We start from the raw sequence: 19,125 nt of genomic DNA, 5'->3' as shown, positions 1-19,125 counted from the left end.
CGACCTCTGGCTCTCCCCAGAGTGTTTAAACTTCAGCACGATGACACTGGCCCAGATCAAGGGATGATGTAAGAAGTGGCTTCCAATGCCAAGGTCAGGAAAAGGCTGAGGACCTGCTCGTGACAGGACAGTCATGAGAACCTGAGGATCGTGGGTGCACTTCTCAGCCTACTGCTAGAATATTCCTGAGCAGCTTGTTTGTTTTTACCTAATACTATCAATTGAGCGAATTAAAAATCGTTCCCTCTTATCATCAGCTACTAGAAAAACATGAAGGCCAAGGCGTGGCTTTCCCCCAGGCAAGGCTTTGTGGCTTGTGTCTTCCGTGGCAGCCCCTCTCTGTGTTCCATTTGAGCCTGGCTGTGCCTGTAAGTTGTTTGCATTTTAAAATGCACAACTTGTATTATCTTGTTATACTATTTGCGCTCATCAGCATCTTCCAAGTTCTTTTTGGAACAAGGTCTAGATGAGCATTTCAACATCAGAGAACTGCCAGCCCTAAGAGCCCTTTGCTTTTGTGTAACTTATTATTTGGGGGGGGGGGGTAACATCTTGATTCTCACATTTGTTTTTATCTTCCTTTAGTCAGTTAAAGAGGAATCAGTCGCCCCAGGTGCAGAAGAAAATGTAAGTGAGACATTCGATGACAGAATCATCCCCCTCTCAGCTTGGGCATGTTGGACCATTGGGCTTTTCCAACCCTGGGATCCTGTGTTGTTGCATGCTCCAGGTATAATCATCCGCTCTGGACTCTTTCACCCTGTCTTGTGACTAGGGGCCAAAGGGGAACAACACTGAATGAATTTTTTGAAACTCCCATTGAATTGACGCAAAATAATTGCAGGAGGAAAGCATGCTGCTTTATCATTTGTTATCATTTAGGGGTGAAAGAGTCTACAGCACGTAGGAATGGCTTGGCACTTCCATAAGGGATAATGATGCTGCATCTCCTGCTTCTGCCTTGACTGCTCCTTCACCTTCATCTCCATGGTGATCCTGATTCTTACTAATTTGGGTTGGTACCCAGGACAGGCAGCTGCCTCAAGCAGGAGAACATCTTGCAGCTGTGGAAGCTGGTCTCAGTTGGAGAGGGTACTCCGTGGGTCTGCATCTGACAGACAGGGGGCACTCTACCTTTAACCAAGGTCAGATACTCCTGGCCTCAAAAGATGCTCAAAATTTTCAAGATAGTACATTCATGTCCAAAGAAATGGTGTCACATGTAGTGCCACGGTGGTGGTGCTGGTGTGTGTGTATGTGTGTGTGTGTGTGTGTGTGTGTGTGTGTGTGTTTGTCTGTGTGTGTGTGTATTTAAAAAAAAAGAAAACATTTTCCAGGGAGATTAATAAATGGGCCTCATGAGTTTCAGGCCCAAGAGAGCTGCTCTCATTCCTGAAGGAAGCACGGTCTTTGGATAATCTTATAAGTGAGGATAAGTGAATCCACAGCTCCTTAAGGTAGAAACAAAACATCTTCATTTTGCCAAAGCAAAATCTGTTTGGATCCTTCTGGTGTCTCTTGTTCACTGCCACGGATAGTTTGCATTTTCATTTTTATCTAGTTACTGGAACTGAACAGATGTTGAGAATCCAAATACATTCCAGAAATGCTATCCATGATATGGAAGGGAAATTAGAATGGCTGTTATGACTCTCTTGAGGAGAAAATCTTTTCAATCTGCTTGTTTTTGTTGTGTATCGATCCCTTTCTCAATCCTTGCCTTCCTTTATTTCTTGAACCAAACTGAGGAGCTCAGCAAAGCTCAGGCTTCTCATGATTCCAGAAAGTTCTCATGAATTTATTGACTATTTTCTAGAGAGTCAAAGTCTCTAGACCTTCAGGAACCTGCAACGAGGAAGCCCACAGGTCTTTTCCCATGAAGTTTAAATGTTACAAGCTTCAGGTTGAATTTGGAGCCCCAGTTAGCACTGAGATTCTGAGTTTCTGAAGAGAAACTTCATTGGGGGATGTTTAGTGTAGCTGCTCACCTCGGGATGTCTGCAGTAGCTCAGATGCTAAAATGCAGAGTTGATCTGATTTCATTTTCTAGTAGGAAGCTTGAAATGGTAATATAAATGTGAATCAAAACATAAATTCTGAATACCAAAAGACAGCACAAAAGTTGATGAGGATATGAAAAAAAGGCAAATTAGTTTCCTAAGAAAACAAAGAAGCATCATAAAGAGTGTTTAATGTACTTAGCCCTAGAACTTACTTTTCTATTTTTAAAGCTCAATATTTCATCTTCTAACTGCCCCTCTCCCAGAGGGAGTGAAGTTAATAGTTGTCATATCTGGGCCCCATCATCTCCAGGTGGTGATAAGAACATTACCAGCACTTCATGAATTGGGGAAGAATCAGGAGAGATAAGGCATGTATTGTGCTCACCTCACTGCCCAAATCTCAGGAAGCACTCAGAAATTTAGGCATCAGCAAACTACAGCTCCTGGGCAAGTCCAGGCCAGTACCTGTTTTGAACAGCCAGTGAGCCAAGAATGGCTTTTACATTTTTGAATTGTTTGAAAAAAAATGGAAAGAATAACATTTCATGACGTGTGGAAACTGTAATTCAAATCTCAGTGTGTGCTGATAATGTTTTATTAGGACACAGCCAGACTCACTCCTACCACGTCACCTGTGGCTGCTTTGCTGTTAGGGCTGCAGAGCTGGGGTTCACAGAGACCATGCGAGCGGCAGGACCTTTTGCAAGAAAGCTGGGTGACCCCCAATGTAATCGTTAGTGACCAGGCTACAAGGTCATCTTTGAGTTCTTCCCCGTCATGAGGATTAAATCTCCAAATAAAATGACATGGGTGTCCCCATGAAGAGAAGGGATATGTAAAAAGGAAAAACTTAATGGGAGAGGTGGCATCGGTCAAAACAATATGTGGCCCCGGAACCCTGGCTGTAGAGCAGTCAGATGCGATTGGCCAGGTCACAAGAGGACTCTCACTCCTGGCTTTTTCTGGGTCAAATAGAATTGAATTTATTTTTTTAAATTTCTCTATGCCCAACTTTCCAAAACAATCTGTCACCCAGAAAGGTCCATTCATATTTAATCAGAAAAAAAAGAGTTTACTGTTTTTCCTGGGGTATGCTTTTTATCCTATCAGAAATGATATCTATATAGACTACAGAAATTATTGAATCTTTCAGTGGTGATTTGGAAATGTTGGGTTGTTAATGGACTGAGTTAATGTTCTAACTAACGAAAACAACTTCCTTCCCAAGACAAAGTACACTTATGCTGTTTCCCTCTTAATAAGAGAACTTTTAGGTGCCAGTGAAACCCAAGCACAACCTGGATGAGAAAGAAAAAGGAATGTATTGAGCATCATCACTGGGAAGTAGAATTGGTTTCAAATTCCCTCGGGACTCTCCCTTGGCTCAGCCTTCTTGGTCTGGGTGCCTTCTCAGCTTTCCAACAGCATATCACCCAGTCCTGAGTAAAGGAGAGATCTCTCCAGGTCCAAGCCCACATGTCCTGGAATTGTCTCCTTCATTGGCTCAAATGTGTTCACATGCTCTGTTAGTCAGCTTTTGCCAGGTTTTGTTGCAGTAACAACCAAACCCCAAATTTTAGTGGCTTTCAACAGCTTTCTCTCTTTTTTTTTTCCACTTATGCCACAAGTCAGCTATACATTTACCACGGCTATTTCACGTGGTCTTTTTCTGCCGAGATCTAGCATAAATAAGCGGTCCCTCCACAAGGACCTGTGGGGAGAGAAGAACGCCAGGGAGAAGCCACAATGGCTCTTAAAGCCTCAGCTCAGATGTGGCTTATGTCATATCCACTCATATCCCATTCACTAAAGCAGGTCACCCAGCAAGGGGCACAGATGTGTGATTCTTTCCCAAGAAGGTGGAGTGAATAATTGTAAAAATAACACACTCTGCCCACCCGATGCTGCCTTCCCTAAGCCAACATGCCAAGGAGCTAGACCAGGTTGGTTGGCTGAGACTTTTTCAATCAGTCAGGGAGGATGGTTGCCCCAAAGCAAAACTGGCTGCTATAAACAGATGAGAAAAAAAAAGAGTCACTGGGTAGGAAAGAAAATCTCTAATTCTCTGTAACCAAATAATCACATTATAAATCCAATAAAAAAGAATCTAAAGTAAAACCCTTAAATACCAATATTATTATTATGTGGTGGCTGAAGTTTTAAGTGGAGGATATCTGTTTTGCTATAAATTAGTTCCCAAAACTCACAGCTCTAATAAAAAAAAAAGAAAAACCATATAAACAAAATTTCAAAAGGCACACGCCTGTAATCCCAGTGGCTCAAGAGGCTGAGACAGGAGGATCACCAGTTCAAAGCCAGCCGCAGCAATGGCAAGGTGCTAAGCAACACAGTGAGACCCTGTCTCTAAATTTTAAAATACAAAACAGGGATGGGAATGTAGCTCATTGGTCGAGTGCCCCTGAGTTCAATCCCTGGTACCAATAAATAAAAAATAAAAAATATAAGTACGGTATAAAATTTGAGGTAATATGTAACCCCCTTTACAGAAAGGTATATTTTGCGTGTTAAACATACTGGCCAATCCTATACAATGTATACACCTTCCCTATTGAAGTTAAGCAAGGGAGATTCAATTCTAAACTATAGCTCACACAAAAATAAAATATGACATAAGTCTGATTTTAATTATATCCATAAAACCTAAAATTAAAATGTACAGATGCACTAATATATTCTAAATAGGGAATGACTTTTTCCAAAGCTGTAGCCTGAAAGGAAGTCAGAGAAGTATCCAAGTAAAAATTGAATTCTCATGTCTGCATATGCAAATTGGATCCTTACTTAGTCCAAATTGTGCTGGGTTCCCACACCGGATGTCGGTGGATTTTCCTTGGCTACTGAAAGCCAACTTCTTGGCCTGACTTCAAAGCTGATGGAAGTCTCTAGAAGCCCCATTTGTTTTGCCTACTAAAATTGTTGTGTTTTGGAGAATGGACTTTCGGCCTAGGATTCATGAGCTGACACCTCTCAGCACTTGGAAAGACCCCACAAGGGAACCATTGGCACTCAGATAAGGGTGGTTTACAAAGTTATTATGCAATCTATCATTTTATTACAGAAGTGACTTTCCTTCCAGGCCCTTGAACACAAAAAAAGAACATGTTGTTTCAAAGGCCAAATAGAATTCAGAATCGAGGGTCAGTCAGTCAAACTGCTCATTACCCACTTTAGGGCCATGCTAATCTTCCTCTTACCCGTTCTCTTCACCTATGATTAGTCTAGGGATAAGGAAGTGACCTAGTTATGACCAGTGAGATTTGTGTGCCCTGAACTAGAGAATCCGAATTCCAAAGTTCATTCCAAAGTTCAGTCTGGAGTTGTCTCTTATGGAGCAAGTCTATTATGGGGACCTTCCTTCCATCTCAGGACATTGAGATAAGGATGTGATGCTGGAGCTATAACAGCTATTTCATGACTATGAGGTAACAAATAACAGAATGAAAATGCAGCATGACAAGAGTGGTGGAGACACAGGATAAGACGATGCTTAGTCCTTAGTGAAGTCCCAGAACTGCTGGACCAGCTCCAGAATGACTTGCTCTCAAACTTCTTCTTCCATGTCCTTATCAATTAATCCACTATTATATATTCAATTACTGGCAGAAAGTGCTCTTCTCCTTGAAATGTCCTCTCCTCTGTACTGTGACTTTAGCCACGTCATTCAATCATTCATGTCCTTCATCTATAAAGTGGTGATAACTTTATCTTTCCTGGGCTGTCTCTGTGACTGTTTCCTGAGGTTATGTATAAAACATGGCTTTCTCAACTCCAGGCACAGTCAGAGGGAGTTATTAAAATAATCACCCCTCAATAATGGACTTGTGGGTGGTGGTGATTCCAGGTAATTTGTGCTCATGGAATAAATAGGTGTAACTCTGACACAAATCACAACCCCTGTATTAATTATGGCCTGACATGAATTGCCTGATTTAATCCTCAGAACAGCTTTGTGATGAGTACAGTGTCCCCACCCAGAACAGAGAAGATGAAACGCTGACCTTGGATGAGGCCCACTTAGGGGTAAAGACAGAGTTCTGCCCAGCAGGTTGCCCAGCGCCTCTGCTCTCTGACCACGTTGTGGGACAGATACGTTCCAGGCCCAGCTCATGAGCTTTTGTGGCTGATGCTCATTTTCCAGAAATGCAGTTGAATGGAACGTGCCTAGATGCGGAAACCACGTCCCCCTTCAGACACCAGTCCCAGACTCTCGTTGGTCTCAAGCCAGATTGGGATCAGAAACCAGCAGCCGGTGGCAGCAGCTTCCCCCAAGCACGTCCAGTGTTTTTATCTTTGAAAGTCTTCAGATGGGACATTCCTTGGCTGTAGTCCTGACCACACCTTTTCTCTCTATCTGGTCCATGCACAGGGACACCTCTGCCTTGCTTAGGAGGCCTTTTGAGTCCTAACACCTGAGCTTAGTCCTTCCCTCCAAAGGGAAAATACCACAAATCATGTGGATATTTTAAGAAATGTGAGGCACGGGCAGACTACTCTGATTACCTTGCCAAATTCCAGGGTGCTCTGCATGCTGATTTGTTGATTGGCAGCTCTCTGCCTTGGTTGATAACACAAAGATTAAAATTCTCTATTTGGAAAATTTGGCTCACTGCAAACCAGTGGCGTGTACTATGTGAAGGAAGGGGAGGTAGCTTGTCCGTAAGCATTCAGTATTTTGGAGACAACTCCATCTCCCTCCCCCACCCCAACACTGAGAACAAGGCTCTGAGCAGTCTGGTGTCTGGCTCCGCAGGGACAAACGCAGAGAGGCCCCTGGCTCAGCAGTGCTTCTGTTGGAGACAGGGGATGGAAAACCTGGGATGAAAGGGCCCAGAGAGTCAATATTTTAGGATTTGTGGGCCATTTTTTGTCTGCATCCAATATTTTCATCTTTTAATAGTTATTTAGACACGAACAAACCATCCTTAGCTCAGGGCCATGTAAAACAGGCACAGGGCTGGGTGGCTGGGTGGGTGGGCGGTCCTTTGCCAGCTCTTGCCTGGAAAACCCAGGAAACGAAAAATGCCTCCTGGCCAGTGGACTCCGTCCTGCTGCAGGGACCACTATAGTCGCAGAAACTGTCCCAGATGTGACTGGGGCCACAGAAATGGCACGTGACCATGCAAAAGCACAAGTTGGGGCCCGTGTGCTAGTACATGGGATAGTCTATGTGAGCCCACCGCTGGCCACCCTTCTCCCCAGTAGGTGGTCAGAGGGTGTTAGCCCACGAGCACTCTGCAGGCACCATCACCAACACAGCCGTAGCTCTGGGGTCAAGTTCATTTTTCTTCTGGAAGCCGCAACTCCAGTCGAGTAGCAATGCAAGTGACTGGAGAGTTGGGAAATGAGTTCATGAGGAGGTCGAGTCCAGGAAGCCAAGTGGCTTCTCCATCTTCCTGCAAGGAGGACAGTTTCCCCACAGTTTCGAGGGACAAAGGCTGTGGAATGGCAGGTGTCACAGCCACTGCCTCTAGGGTGGGACTCGAGGGAGTGGCGATTCCTGATTTCTGCACAGGCCAGGTGTGATTTGCCCTTGTAGCAGACCAAAGAGGTGGGCTCACTGGAATAGAAGAGGGGTCCCCAGAGGGACCCCTCTGTGTCCTGTAGACGCATGGGAGGGAACTTGCCATGTCCACATCAGTGTGTTAGTGATTCAAAAACTGGCTGTTGGAAAGCACTTTGGACAACACGAAGCTGTGCCTGGGTACAAATGGTCATCGACGCAAATCTATAGCTACCATGTGGAGAGGGACAGCCCCGGCCCCTTTATAAAACATGCTTTGGGCAAATGTATGTTTTGTTTTGTTGTTTTGTTTTGTTTCACTTTCTTAATACCTGGCAAACTATCCAGGTGGTGTGTGAATCACCAATAGAAATTACAAAGTTTGAGAAAGTAGACTCAGCCTCACAAACAGTGGATCTCACTGAAGAAGAAGATGCTAAGCCTGAACCCACGGAAGTAAAACTCAAAAGAGAAGCAAGCAAGCTTCGGAGGACCTCCCTGATGGCATTGCTCAGACACATGGTAAGCCAATTCCTTCCAGCACAGCAGTGCACTACCAAGCTCCGCTGCCTCAAGTAAGGGGCAGTGCCCGGTGGCAGGGGATGTGCATGGGACATGAACACCCAGCAAGTGAGAGAATGCCCTCCTCCTCCGGTTCAGTCTCCGAGGAAGCCTCGGAGAATGGCTGACCTTCTTTAATGCTGGCTGATTCTCTTTTTTATTAAGGAAGAGCTGGCTTTGGATCCTGAGTTCTAGCAAACAAGAGCATCGTCCTAAAAGTTAACATTATGGCTTGCATTTGATTTAATTTATTTTTCAAGTTTCCTTCTATTGGTGGCAAATGACGCTTACAACATGGTAATAATATGGAGTTTCCTTTGAAAATGCATTTATTTACATCAAGAACATGAGGCATTTATGTGGATAAAATACTAAATAGTCCAAGTTATACATTGAGGGGTCAAGAATTCTGAAGGTGACATGTGTGTGACTCAAATTTAGACAAAGCTAACATAGAGAATTCAAATAGGGAAATGATAACATGATATTGTCATAGTGTATATTTATAGTTTAGCTGGTAAATTTGTCATTTTTTCCCTCTATGTACAGAATGGAAAGAATGTAGACAGATATCTTTGGTGCCTATGAAGAATCACATACTTTCAATCTCCAAATAGTCAGGAACTTAAATAACATAATGCAACAAAACCCGAATCAGTTGGAGAAAAAAAAAATCAAAAAAACCCACGTAAAAGGTCATTGGTTTAATTCTCTTTTAATGAAAAATGAGAATTTCATTACAGTGTGCCTTTATTTGGGGGAGTATTGGGAAGTTTAATCCTTTAAGAAAGTAGTTCTCTAATTTCATGAGATCAGCCTGTTAAAAGAATTCTTTTGGGTCCACAAAAAAAATAAAAACAAAACAAAACTCTTGTCAGTGGAAGTTGACGAATATTAGAAATAATTCTGTTGGAAATTGTTGGCAGGAATCATTTTATTTTCTTGCTGGGCTCTTCTGGAGGAAAATAAAAAAGAAACTCAGCATGCACAGTAGACAATCCATGAGTGTGGCTGAAACCCCATCTCTGTTGCTGATCATTTGCTCTGTAACTTGGCACTTAAAAAGGAAGATCAAGATTTGAGATTCTTAAACCGATTTTCACATTATGCCAAGAAAGAAAAGAACATTGAGTCTGTCTCTGGCAGCGCCTCTGCATGACAAATGAGATCCTCAAATAGTGCATCATAATATTGAGGGTGATCAGCCTTCCTGTTTCTGGATAGAGCTGGGAGTTACGGGGGATTGTTGGAACTTCCCCTAGAATCCCAGATTTCCTAATTATTGTCATTTTTTTCCTGTTTTGTTTTCATTAGAAGATTTTATTGCCATTTTGACCGATTCTAATGCACAAAAGACGTTCAACAAAGAATTATTTAGTGTCCACTCTTTTCTGGGCACTAGGGACATAAGGGAGAACATAAATGGGTGCAGTGTCTGTCCTCAGGGGGAGTAAAGCTTTAGTGAGGACAATGGACATTTTTAACTCAGTCCTCATCCTCTCAACCAGTGAACTTGCCCCGAGCACCTCACACACAGGGTCTCAATGCTTCCCTGAGAACCTCAGACACTCACTTTTATACACATATTAATATTCCCAATGGGTAGATTCCTGGAAGTTGGCTTTCTGGCAACATGTTCGTGGCTTCCAAATTAATTTAAAGTCTTTGGGTTTATGCAAAGGGAGAGAAGAAAAAAACATAAGCCTGCTCTAGGGGCTTAAAAATAAAGACAGTATCTGGCGTCCTATTAAGGATTCCAGGAGAATGTTTTTGAGCCAAATAAATGAAAATTCCAAACTAATTTTACATATTGTGAGCATAAAATATGGATTTAAAAAAAAGATTTAATAGAAGAGAAAATTCAATTGCAAAACCTCTGTTTTGTGTTCGATTTCTTCATTCATCAGATCATTGATTTTCCACTTCCTGGACTCTGCTTCTCTTTAGTTTCTGAGAGCATATTTTAGTATCCCATGACAAATTGACTCTCAGTTGATTTTTTTTTCAAAATAAGGCATTACCCAATTCATTTACTTTCCAGAAATTAACCTCTCATGAAAATAAAAAAAAGGAATATCATTCTTCCAAATAACTGTATTTCAAGTAAAAAGAATTCAGTAATATAAGTCTAACGTTGCATTCAATGCATGTAGATGTACCACTTTGCAAAAAATCCTATCAGCTCCTACAGGATTTCAAAATAATTGCAAGGAACATCTAAGACATCTGTCGTGCCCTAAATAGAAAAAGATTATTATACATATTAATTCAGCTGTATGTCAAGAAATTGAGTATCTGAAGTGCTAGTATATTTTTATAAAATGAGTGGGCAGAGTGCTGCATTCATGTATCCACAAACCAGGTAGGCAGGTTTGAAACCACAAAGGTGGCAGATAGAAATGTATAGATTTGGGATTTATAATTTGTCAATATAATAACACCTTGCACTTGAAAAGTGCGTTCCTCCTCCAAATTATTTTCACATACATTATTTCATTTAATCCACCTCTTGGCTCTTAATTTGGAACCATTCATTTTATAAGTAAAAAACTAACATTCTCAGGCTCAGAGAAAGACTATGAGCTTTAATACTGGGCCAATTAAAGGACCAAATGAGAAAACAGTCGAGGAATCAGAGCTCTTTATTGATTACATTTCATCTAAGAAGCTGATAGCTATGGAAATTTACTATCTGGAGGGGAAAAGTAGATGGTTTGCAGTGGTAACTATAATTCAAAAAAACAGGTGTCTTCTAGCCAATGTTCTTGCTCTCAGATTTTCCCCTGAGTATTAAAATGTTGGTACTGATTTGCTCTTTGAAAGCAGGTTTCTGAAAGAAGCGTCTAATTGGGCAATTCCAGTCTCCACCAGTGACTAGGGTTTGTCTACCCCGGCAGGGTCACTGCAGGTCGCCGGGCACTCCTTGATTACTAGCGCAGCAGACAACAGTCCTGTTTTTCATGTGCCCACCACGTGGCGGCGCTGTGTTGGAGCTGCTTGCACAATCTCTCTCGTTTTTTAAATTTTTATTAGTTGATGATGGATCTTTCTTTCTTTATTTATATGCGGTGCTGAGAATCGAACCCAGTTTCTCACACATGCTAGGCAAGTTTACTTTCACATTGGAAAATTTTGGAAATTAATAGCTTTCAAATTGTTCTTCAAAGTGCTACCACTGAGCCACAACCCCAGCCCCCACATCTCTCTCTTTAGGGTAGAAACCTGAGAAGCCCAGGGCTTACCGCCTCAGTGGGCACCAGGCACTGACAGAGGTCAGCGCTTTCTTCTCATTTTCGCAGGACAACTGTCAGCTCCATTTTCTGGTGTGTCCCTCAGTGGTGATTTCTAAGGAAAGATCTTTTTTATGTGTTGGGTTACTGCTCTTACCTGCAAGTACAGGAAGGCATAAGAGGAAAGCTCGGACATAGGTTTCCTGCATGTGCCTGTCATGAAAAAGAAATTTACCTCACTGGGCTAAAATATTCCAAATCTGTTTTATACGAGCATCTTGATAAAGCTCAGAGTCTGGACTCATTACCTTTGTGGAACCTGGAAATTTCCAGTAGCCCCAGTTCCTTGCATTTGTGGTAGTGAGGTTGATATAGTAAACAGCATTACTGATATTAAAGTTTCATCCCAATTTTTCTTCTTCTAAATATCAGCTTTTGTTGAATTAAGTTGACATCAAAATACATTTCCATTCCTTTTTGAATGCTTTTGCTGGAATTTTGAATATCTGACTACATGTATTGGAAATGGTTCAGATGTTCCTCAGCGTTATCAAGCTAGCCGAATTCAGGACACAGTGAAAGAAATAAAAAGTGACTTCATTAATATGCAAGGCTTGGGTACCACAACAAGATTCCCTCTCAACACTGCAGGCCAAGTGCCCTGAGATGCTTCCCCTTGGCTTCTCAGGGACAAAAATAACCCGAGAAGAAAGTTGCTCAGTGTCAAATTGGAAATTTTTGGAAACTAATTTAATAGCTTTCAAATTGTTCTTCAAAGTGCTAAATGGTCTCTGAAAGACTTTTCGTCTCTTTAAACAGTAACTATGCTAGTTTTGACAGCTGGAAAAAATAAGCCTGTGTGGTTCTGGCCCTTTGAATGGCTGAGCCCAACCTTGTTATCCTGAGTTGTCTTTGAAGGAGGCTCTACCAAGAGTGAAGAAGGAGGGATGGAGAGGGAGGGGTGAGAGGGAGGGGTGGGAGAGAGGGCTGTTAATGACCTCAGGTGCACTAAATAACACCCTGAGTCACAACCCTGCCATCAGTTGGGTTTGTGCGCTTTGAGCTTTCTGTGCCTCCAAATGAGCAACAGAGAAAAATCACAGAAATGCTGAAGGTAGCCACTCCTATTTTTTTCGTAAAGAGGCTAAACGTGCAGTGATCTTCCCTACAGCCTGAAGGTCTGTTTGCATTGCTGCCAACCTAGCATGATTTAGATTCAACCCCAATTCTCATCCGAGAACCATCAAAGAAAGGGAGGGGAAGAGAGCAAATTGAAACCTTAAAACCGGCAGAGTACCTAACGAATACCAAATTGAAACAACTGACAGGAAATTCAAAACCCCTCCCTCTTCAGGGGCAAAAGAGAGAGCTTTATTTTCCAGAGGAGGGGGAAGGGCCATGCCTGACTCCTGGTGTCCATTCTGTTTTTGGCTTGAAGGACTACGTGTTCATTTGCTTTTTGCCATTCAAAATTTCCCAGATGCCACCTAATGTGGACATGCAGGCGTGTCCTAAGGACAGGTTCCAGGCAGGAAGCGCCCTAAAGATGCAGCCTGAATCCAGGAGGCTGAATGAAATCCCCAAGGTCTAACCCTCACGTGTGATGGGCAGACTGAGGGCAAAGGCAACAGAGGCCGATTCTTCTTCTAAACCTTCTCAAGCAAGGCTGGACCTCAGCAGAACAACGCAGGAGACCCAGAGGAAGGAAAAACCACTTTGTGTGTTAACAGATCCAAATTTTATGTAGAGGACAGGATGATTCTTATTTGCCTTTAGGATGAAAACCTTGGGGGAGTGCCACAGTGCTGTCCCTAAGGAAAGCATGGAGAGCTGTCAGACACCACTTTGTCCATCCCAGCCAATCAGAAGTGCATGTCAGGCTTTTGCCCTGTGCAAGATCTGTCAGTGTGGGTTTTGGGTCAAGGCAAAGGATCCCACTCACTGTTATGCCCTTGGAGGTCCTGTTCAAGTCTTCTGAACTGGAGAGCAACCCCAAGGAGAGCACTGTTGACCTTGGGAAAGGGCTGGTCCCACACATGCCCTTCTGTGAGGTTCACCAACCTCCCTCTCACCCAAACCCTAATCGCGTGGCTGAAGCTAGTGTCACCAACTTCATAGTAGATGTTCAGGAACCATTGTTGATTGAGCGGTGCCTCCTCATGCACAGTGATATTGGGAAGGTTTCCAGTATGGAGCACACACTCAGTCTCTCTACCCTGCTAGTTTCATGACCCAAGGTGTCTCTGAGATTCCTTTTTTTTTTTTTTTTTTTTTTGCCCATATATTGAGGGAAGGAAATAATCACGCCTCCTCCTCTTTCTTAAGGTTCTAATAGGATGAATGAATTATGCAAGTTGTCCTCTCATTTAGCACAGTGTCTTGGTGCTTAGCACCAGCCAAAAGTTAGCTTCCAAACGTAATCCTGCCATTACCTGTGAAGATGCTCCTCAGCCCCAATGCATCTGAGTGTCTTCCACATTGTTAACTGTTTTTGCACATATTGTGGATTCCTGCTGTCCACTAAGAGCACAGCCTTGGTGACATGAGTGCAACCTGAGGTCTTCTTTGCCCCACTGCGCACTCCCTTACCAACTGGGAGGAGATGTTAAGCACTGACCAATTCAGGGATTAGACCTGAGTCAGCATTGTTGATATGGACTGAGTGATTCATTATCAGATTTATCGAGCATCAATAATGGGGCATTATTAAATGCACGGTTAAAACTGCAACCCCCAGGATTGGTCCGAATTCATTTGTGGCCAAATAGCTTAAAGTGCTGGTACTCCAATTCCAGCATTCGTCAGCACCATTGGGGGGCTGGTTAGATGGCTGAGCCCCAGACCCAGGATTTCTGATTCAGTAGATCTGGAGTGCTCATTAGGAGTTTGCATTTCTAATACAGCTCCAGGTGAGGCTGACGCTGCAGGTGTGGGAACCACACTTCTAGAAAAAATAGCTCAGAGTGTGGGGTTTAAGGAACCAAGGAACCAACTCAGCTTCAGCCAGGCCTGTTATGGGTGCTATAGGGGGCGCTACAGGGTGGAAAGCGAATGCTCAGTCTAACTCAAATCTCTAGTTACACCCACCACCTAAATGGTACCAGCGTAGGGGTTACATGGCTGGATTTCCCATTTGGAGATTCATTCTTGAAACATGTTCAACCACCGCTTGGTTGCGGCACTGATAGTACTGTCACCATTTATTTGTCTCAGAATGACCTAACCTGGGTTTGAGAGCTTCTGTTGTGTTTTTTGGAGGCCAAGGCTCGGATTCTGTCAGACTCTGGTTGCACATGTGGAAGGAAATCCAGGTATCCCAAGACTCGAAGGTTTCCGGTGGGCCTTGCGTTTGTCTTGATCCGAGTCTCAATAATGAGTGGCAGGGGTCATCATTCCAGAACTTGCTCGCGTTCCCCAGGTTTGCATACCATGGGAGCTGAAAGGCCCTTGTCTGTTTGTTATTTTAGTCAGTGAAAGGGGATGAAGGGATCCCGCCCTCAGAAGAAATAAATGGGAAAGACTCCAGCTGCCATGTAAGTGACCTTGAACTTGGTTTGGTGGTGGGCTTGGCGGTGTGTGCTCTTCTTCCCACCTGTCTGCAGTGCACTTCCCAGCTGCATTTGCAGTTACCAGCTGCATATTAGGCGCCTGCTGGGCTCTGCAGACCTGCTGGAGTTAGCTCCGGGCCTTCCACAGCACTCTTCCCTCCTCACTTCCTGTCCTTCAAGTCAGCACAAGTGTCACCTCTTCAAAGAGCCTTTCAACCCACCAGTCACCCCGCTTTGTGTTTTTGCTTCATCCACCGGTCACGAATTGCAGTCACTCGTCTGTTAGCTGCATGTCCCACCTGCCCCTCTCACCCCTCTGGGAACATCTGTGAAGCATTCATTTCTATTTCCCATCACGTCGCAGGGTGCTTGGCAAGTCGTGGGAGTGAAAGACATGGGGTCACAGAGTTTGCTTCCATAATTTCTCTGTTCTAAGAAAACAGAGCTATGACATTTTTACAACCTCAGGTGTTCTTAAAAAAAATGGGATCATACCCATCCTACTTTGTAATCTGCACTCTTCTTTTAACTTAAAAAATGTACCTCTGAAAAAAAAATGTCATCGATACTCTTTTTTCAATTTGGGCAAGATAGAGAAATGCTCGAGAGGCTGAGTCGTGGACTCAGACTGCCCAGGTGCCAATCCTGGCACGGCCAACTTTTTAGCAGTGTGACTTCTGGCCAGTTACCAAATCTCCCAGCATCTCGCTTTCCTCATTGATGAGGGAGCTAGGAAAAGAAGACCCCCTAGGGTGTCACACTCAGATGAGTCAGTGCACACGGAGCACTGGAGCACCGAGATCCTTCCTGGCACAACAGCTTCCATGAATGTTAGCTGCTTCATAAGGCACCCCCAGCTGCCCTAACAAAATGCTGTAGGCTGGGAGCTCAGATGACAGCACTGGAAACTGGAAAGGCCAAGGCTAAGTGCCAGCAGGGGTCAGTCCCTGCTGAGTGCTCCCTTCCTGTCTTGCAGGTGGCTGCCCTGGAGCCTGGCCCTCACACTGCAGAAAGACAGAGAAAGAGCCCTCTTACATTGACCCTAACTCATCCTTGAGAATCAGAGCCCACCCTGTGACCTCTTTTAACCTGAATTACTTCCTTCATCCAAACACAGTTACACTGGAGTTGGGGCTTTGGCCCAGGAACCTGGGTGCACATTCAGTCTTCAGCAGTTGCTGTTTCCTTCTCTCACTGTTGGGCTGCTGGTTGGGAGTTACCACCCTGCAGTGCTCACAGCATGATTGCCCTTTTAGTATTTCTATAATAATCAGGGTTTTCCTTCTTCATATACTTCAAACTGTTTTTTTTTTCCTTTATTCATGTATGTCTACGCCCACCCTCAAAGTACAGTCTTAGAACCAAAACTTCCAAGCTTACCACATTGCAAACTGATAAACTTACCTAATTCAAAAAGCAGGGGCTGGGGGAGGGGACTTAAATGTGATTGTGTATTTGGTCTGGAATCTTCCATGAAACCGCTATGCCAATTTTTCTGGTGGTTCTAAAACTGTAACGGGGGTTGGGAGTGTAGCTCAGTGGTGAACTTGTGCTTGGTGTGCCCCAGGGTGTGGCCTCTACCCCCAGCCCCAAACAAGGCAAAACAAAATGCAGAAATGGAATGCAGTCTGTGGAAATCTACTTGGGCTCGCCCACAAGGTTCCTGAGAGTCTCTCAGAGAACTTGGTCTTCTAGGACCTTGAATCCAGGCAAGAGAGATGCTTACTCTCTGGGAGGTCACAAATACTTATTTAATTTGGAGGGACAAGAGTAGATATTCCCTGCTCCTTTGCGATTCTCCTCTTTACGGTTGTAAAACCCTTAGTGGATGCTTCTAGGGATGGAAGCCCAGGCCCTCCTGCTAGTTGGGCCTCCGGAGTCGGAATCACATGAGACAGCCTTGTTCTTCCTGCCAGAGCTGCTGGGTTCCAGGAGAGGTTGCTCCCGAGAGCTCAGATGAGAAGATGCTTGTGCATTTGGAGATGGAGTCAAACCCAAGTAAAGGTTTGAGTTTAGTGACAGAGCAATCCTTGCATGGTTTTGATTCTCAACTGACTCCATGGATAAGGAGACGGTCAATGACCATCTTCAGAAGTTAGTACCTAGGTCATTGCAAAGGTGCTCTAAGCCTGGCCAGGAAGGGGCGGTCCGGTGGAGGATGGACCTCAACTCTCCAAAGTTCTTTCTTGGTTCCTTGCGCTTCCCGCCTCCTGCCCCACAGTGACTCGGACAGGTAAAGACTTGGGAAGCATTTGGAGGGTGAGTTGCTGGTCATTCATTCAACATATTTCACTGGAGACCAACCCTGTCCCAGCACCTGAATAAATCCCCAGGTGTTCAGTCCCCAGATATAGACATTATTGAGTGAACAGAGAAGCCCTGAGTCCCTGTAAGCATAAAGAAAGCAACGCTGTGCTCCAGAGGGGATCAGGGGCTGTTTCTCCCAGGAGATGCCATCGGAGCTGAGCCTCAGTGGGAAACCATGGCGGCAGACTGGACAGAAGTTAGAGGAAATGTGAAGCCCTGTTCCAAGGGGAAAGCAGGTCTTGTAGCTGAGCAGAGGGACTAGAAGGGCAAGGGACAGGCGACAAGTGGAGAGAGGCATGGGGGCCACTGTCTTGTCATGCTCAACAGTTATTTACTGGTGTCCCCTCTGTACCAGGCAGTCAAGAGCCACACAGTCTTTTTAAAGAGTCGCCACTGGGGATACTAAGTCAGGGTAACCTGCTTGTCCCCATTGGTCTGGGACTCTCCTGATCGTAAAGCTGTCAGTTCCCTGTCCTGGAACCTCCTTGTTCCAGGACAAAGGTGACTGGCCACCTTGTGTCTGGCATTTCACCTGGGCCAGACGCTATGCCAAGCAGGCCTTCCATTCTGGCTAGTCTGATCCTGGCCACCCCACGAGGTGTCTTTTCATATTCATACAGACAAGGACACCAAGAGACGGAACCGTTTATTCCAGGTCATAGGATGTGATGGAACTAGATCCAAACCAGAGCCCTGTGACTCTGGACCCTGAGCCTTTAGCCCTTACTAGATCTTGACCTCTTCCACCCAACAGAAATGGGTCACAGGCTTCTGACCTCTCTGCGGAGCACCATGGTGGGCTTTTCTGTGTCATTCTGAGGCCAGGCCTGCTCCGGGCTGTCCATGGTACTTGGACATCGACATGCTGCAACTTGGCTGCTGGGCTGGGGCAGGGCGTGGAGGGTGTGTAGCCGAAGCCCAGCTTCTCTGGTGCTGGCCCTCTGTGCTTTTTCTCCAAGGTCTTCTGCCTCCTGAGAGCGGCCACCTAAGGCCACCCTCAGGGCTGAAGAGGCTCATCTAAGTGGTGCGCTGGGTTCACTGGGTTCAAAATGATCGTTCTTTGCTTGTGGTCTTCTCAATCATAGCTGCAACTCTGTCAGAGAACTTCTTTCCTGGGGACAGCACATACCTTGATGGATTAGGTTGTGACCACATATTCAGTGGCTGCTCTTGTTTGCTGGGACCACGGCTTGAAAACTTTTGAAGTCGGTATTTTAAAGTCGAAAGTCAACATATTTTTCATTTTTAAAAGATTTAGCTTTGAGGTTCCAATGAAAATACAGCCCATCTGACGGCAGCAGTCTGCACGCCCACCTGGTGCCTCCCAGCTGGGATCTCTTTGGCCAGGGCATGTGACTTTCAGTTCAGAGCAGTCCCTCTGACCCGGCTTCAGCTTATCTCCCCATTACCAAAACCAGCATTCCTTGAACTGGTGTTTTTCTCACACTCGAGAAATACTTCTTTGACCTGTGTTGCTTGCACCGCTGGGGAAAGAAGATCTCCAACTGGCTATTCTTACCCTTGGTTTCTTTTTTCTTTTTCTTTTTCTTTTCTCTTTTGCATTCACATTATCTGTCTTGCCCTTGTAGGCATTGGCGTTTAAGAAAATTACGAGAAAAGGATCTCTATTTCCTAACATTTTTTCCCTTTTTTTGATCTGTAAATCTGGAATTTACCCACCATTTTCTAGACTCCATAGCTTCAGCTCTCTAGATGGTAGGAACCAATGGCAATCGTAAGCTTCTTGTCGTGGCATAGAAGAATGTACATCGAAACTCAAAATCAGCCAATCATCTTCTTTTGCCACCATTTCATGAAGTGAAAGGACAGTTTCATATCAAAAATTAAGGTAGATCCAATCACAAAGAAAAGAATGGGTATCCCCAAGGGGAAGAGTCCATCTGGTTATAAGTAGATTTTAAGCTGGTTTAAGCACAAAGGGGGCTTCAAGAACA

The 19,125-nt window shown here is 44.4% G+C and overlaps 1 protein-coding gene across 1 annotated transcript in view; it reads left to right on the top strand.

Moving 5' to 3' along the window:
* The window catches only part of BCAS1 (brain enriched myelin associated protein 1), a gene marked incomplete at its 5' end in the record, with an annotated part of 73,162 nt that overhangs the window by 42,845 nt on the left and 11,192 nt on the right, over window positions 1-19,125 (top strand). The window contains 3 exons of the mRNA XM_081291414.1: window positions 586-627; window positions 7,873-8,046; window positions 14,783-14,848. Coding sequence (XP_081147540.1) covers window positions 586-627; window positions 7,873-8,046; window positions 14,783-14,848 — 282 coding nt within the window. The remainder of the gene's footprint in view (window positions 1-585; window positions 628-7,872; window positions 8,047-14,782; window positions 14,849-19,125) is intronic.

The sequence above is a fragment of the Spermophilus citellus genome (assembly GCF_964194105.1).
Source record: "Spermophilus citellus genome assembly, chromosome: 4".
NCBI classification, from domain to species: domain Eukaryota; kingdom Metazoa; phylum Chordata; class Mammalia; order Rodentia; family Sciuridae; genus Spermophilus; species Spermophilus citellus.
This window is presented reverse-complemented; position numbering and strand designations above follow the sequence as displayed.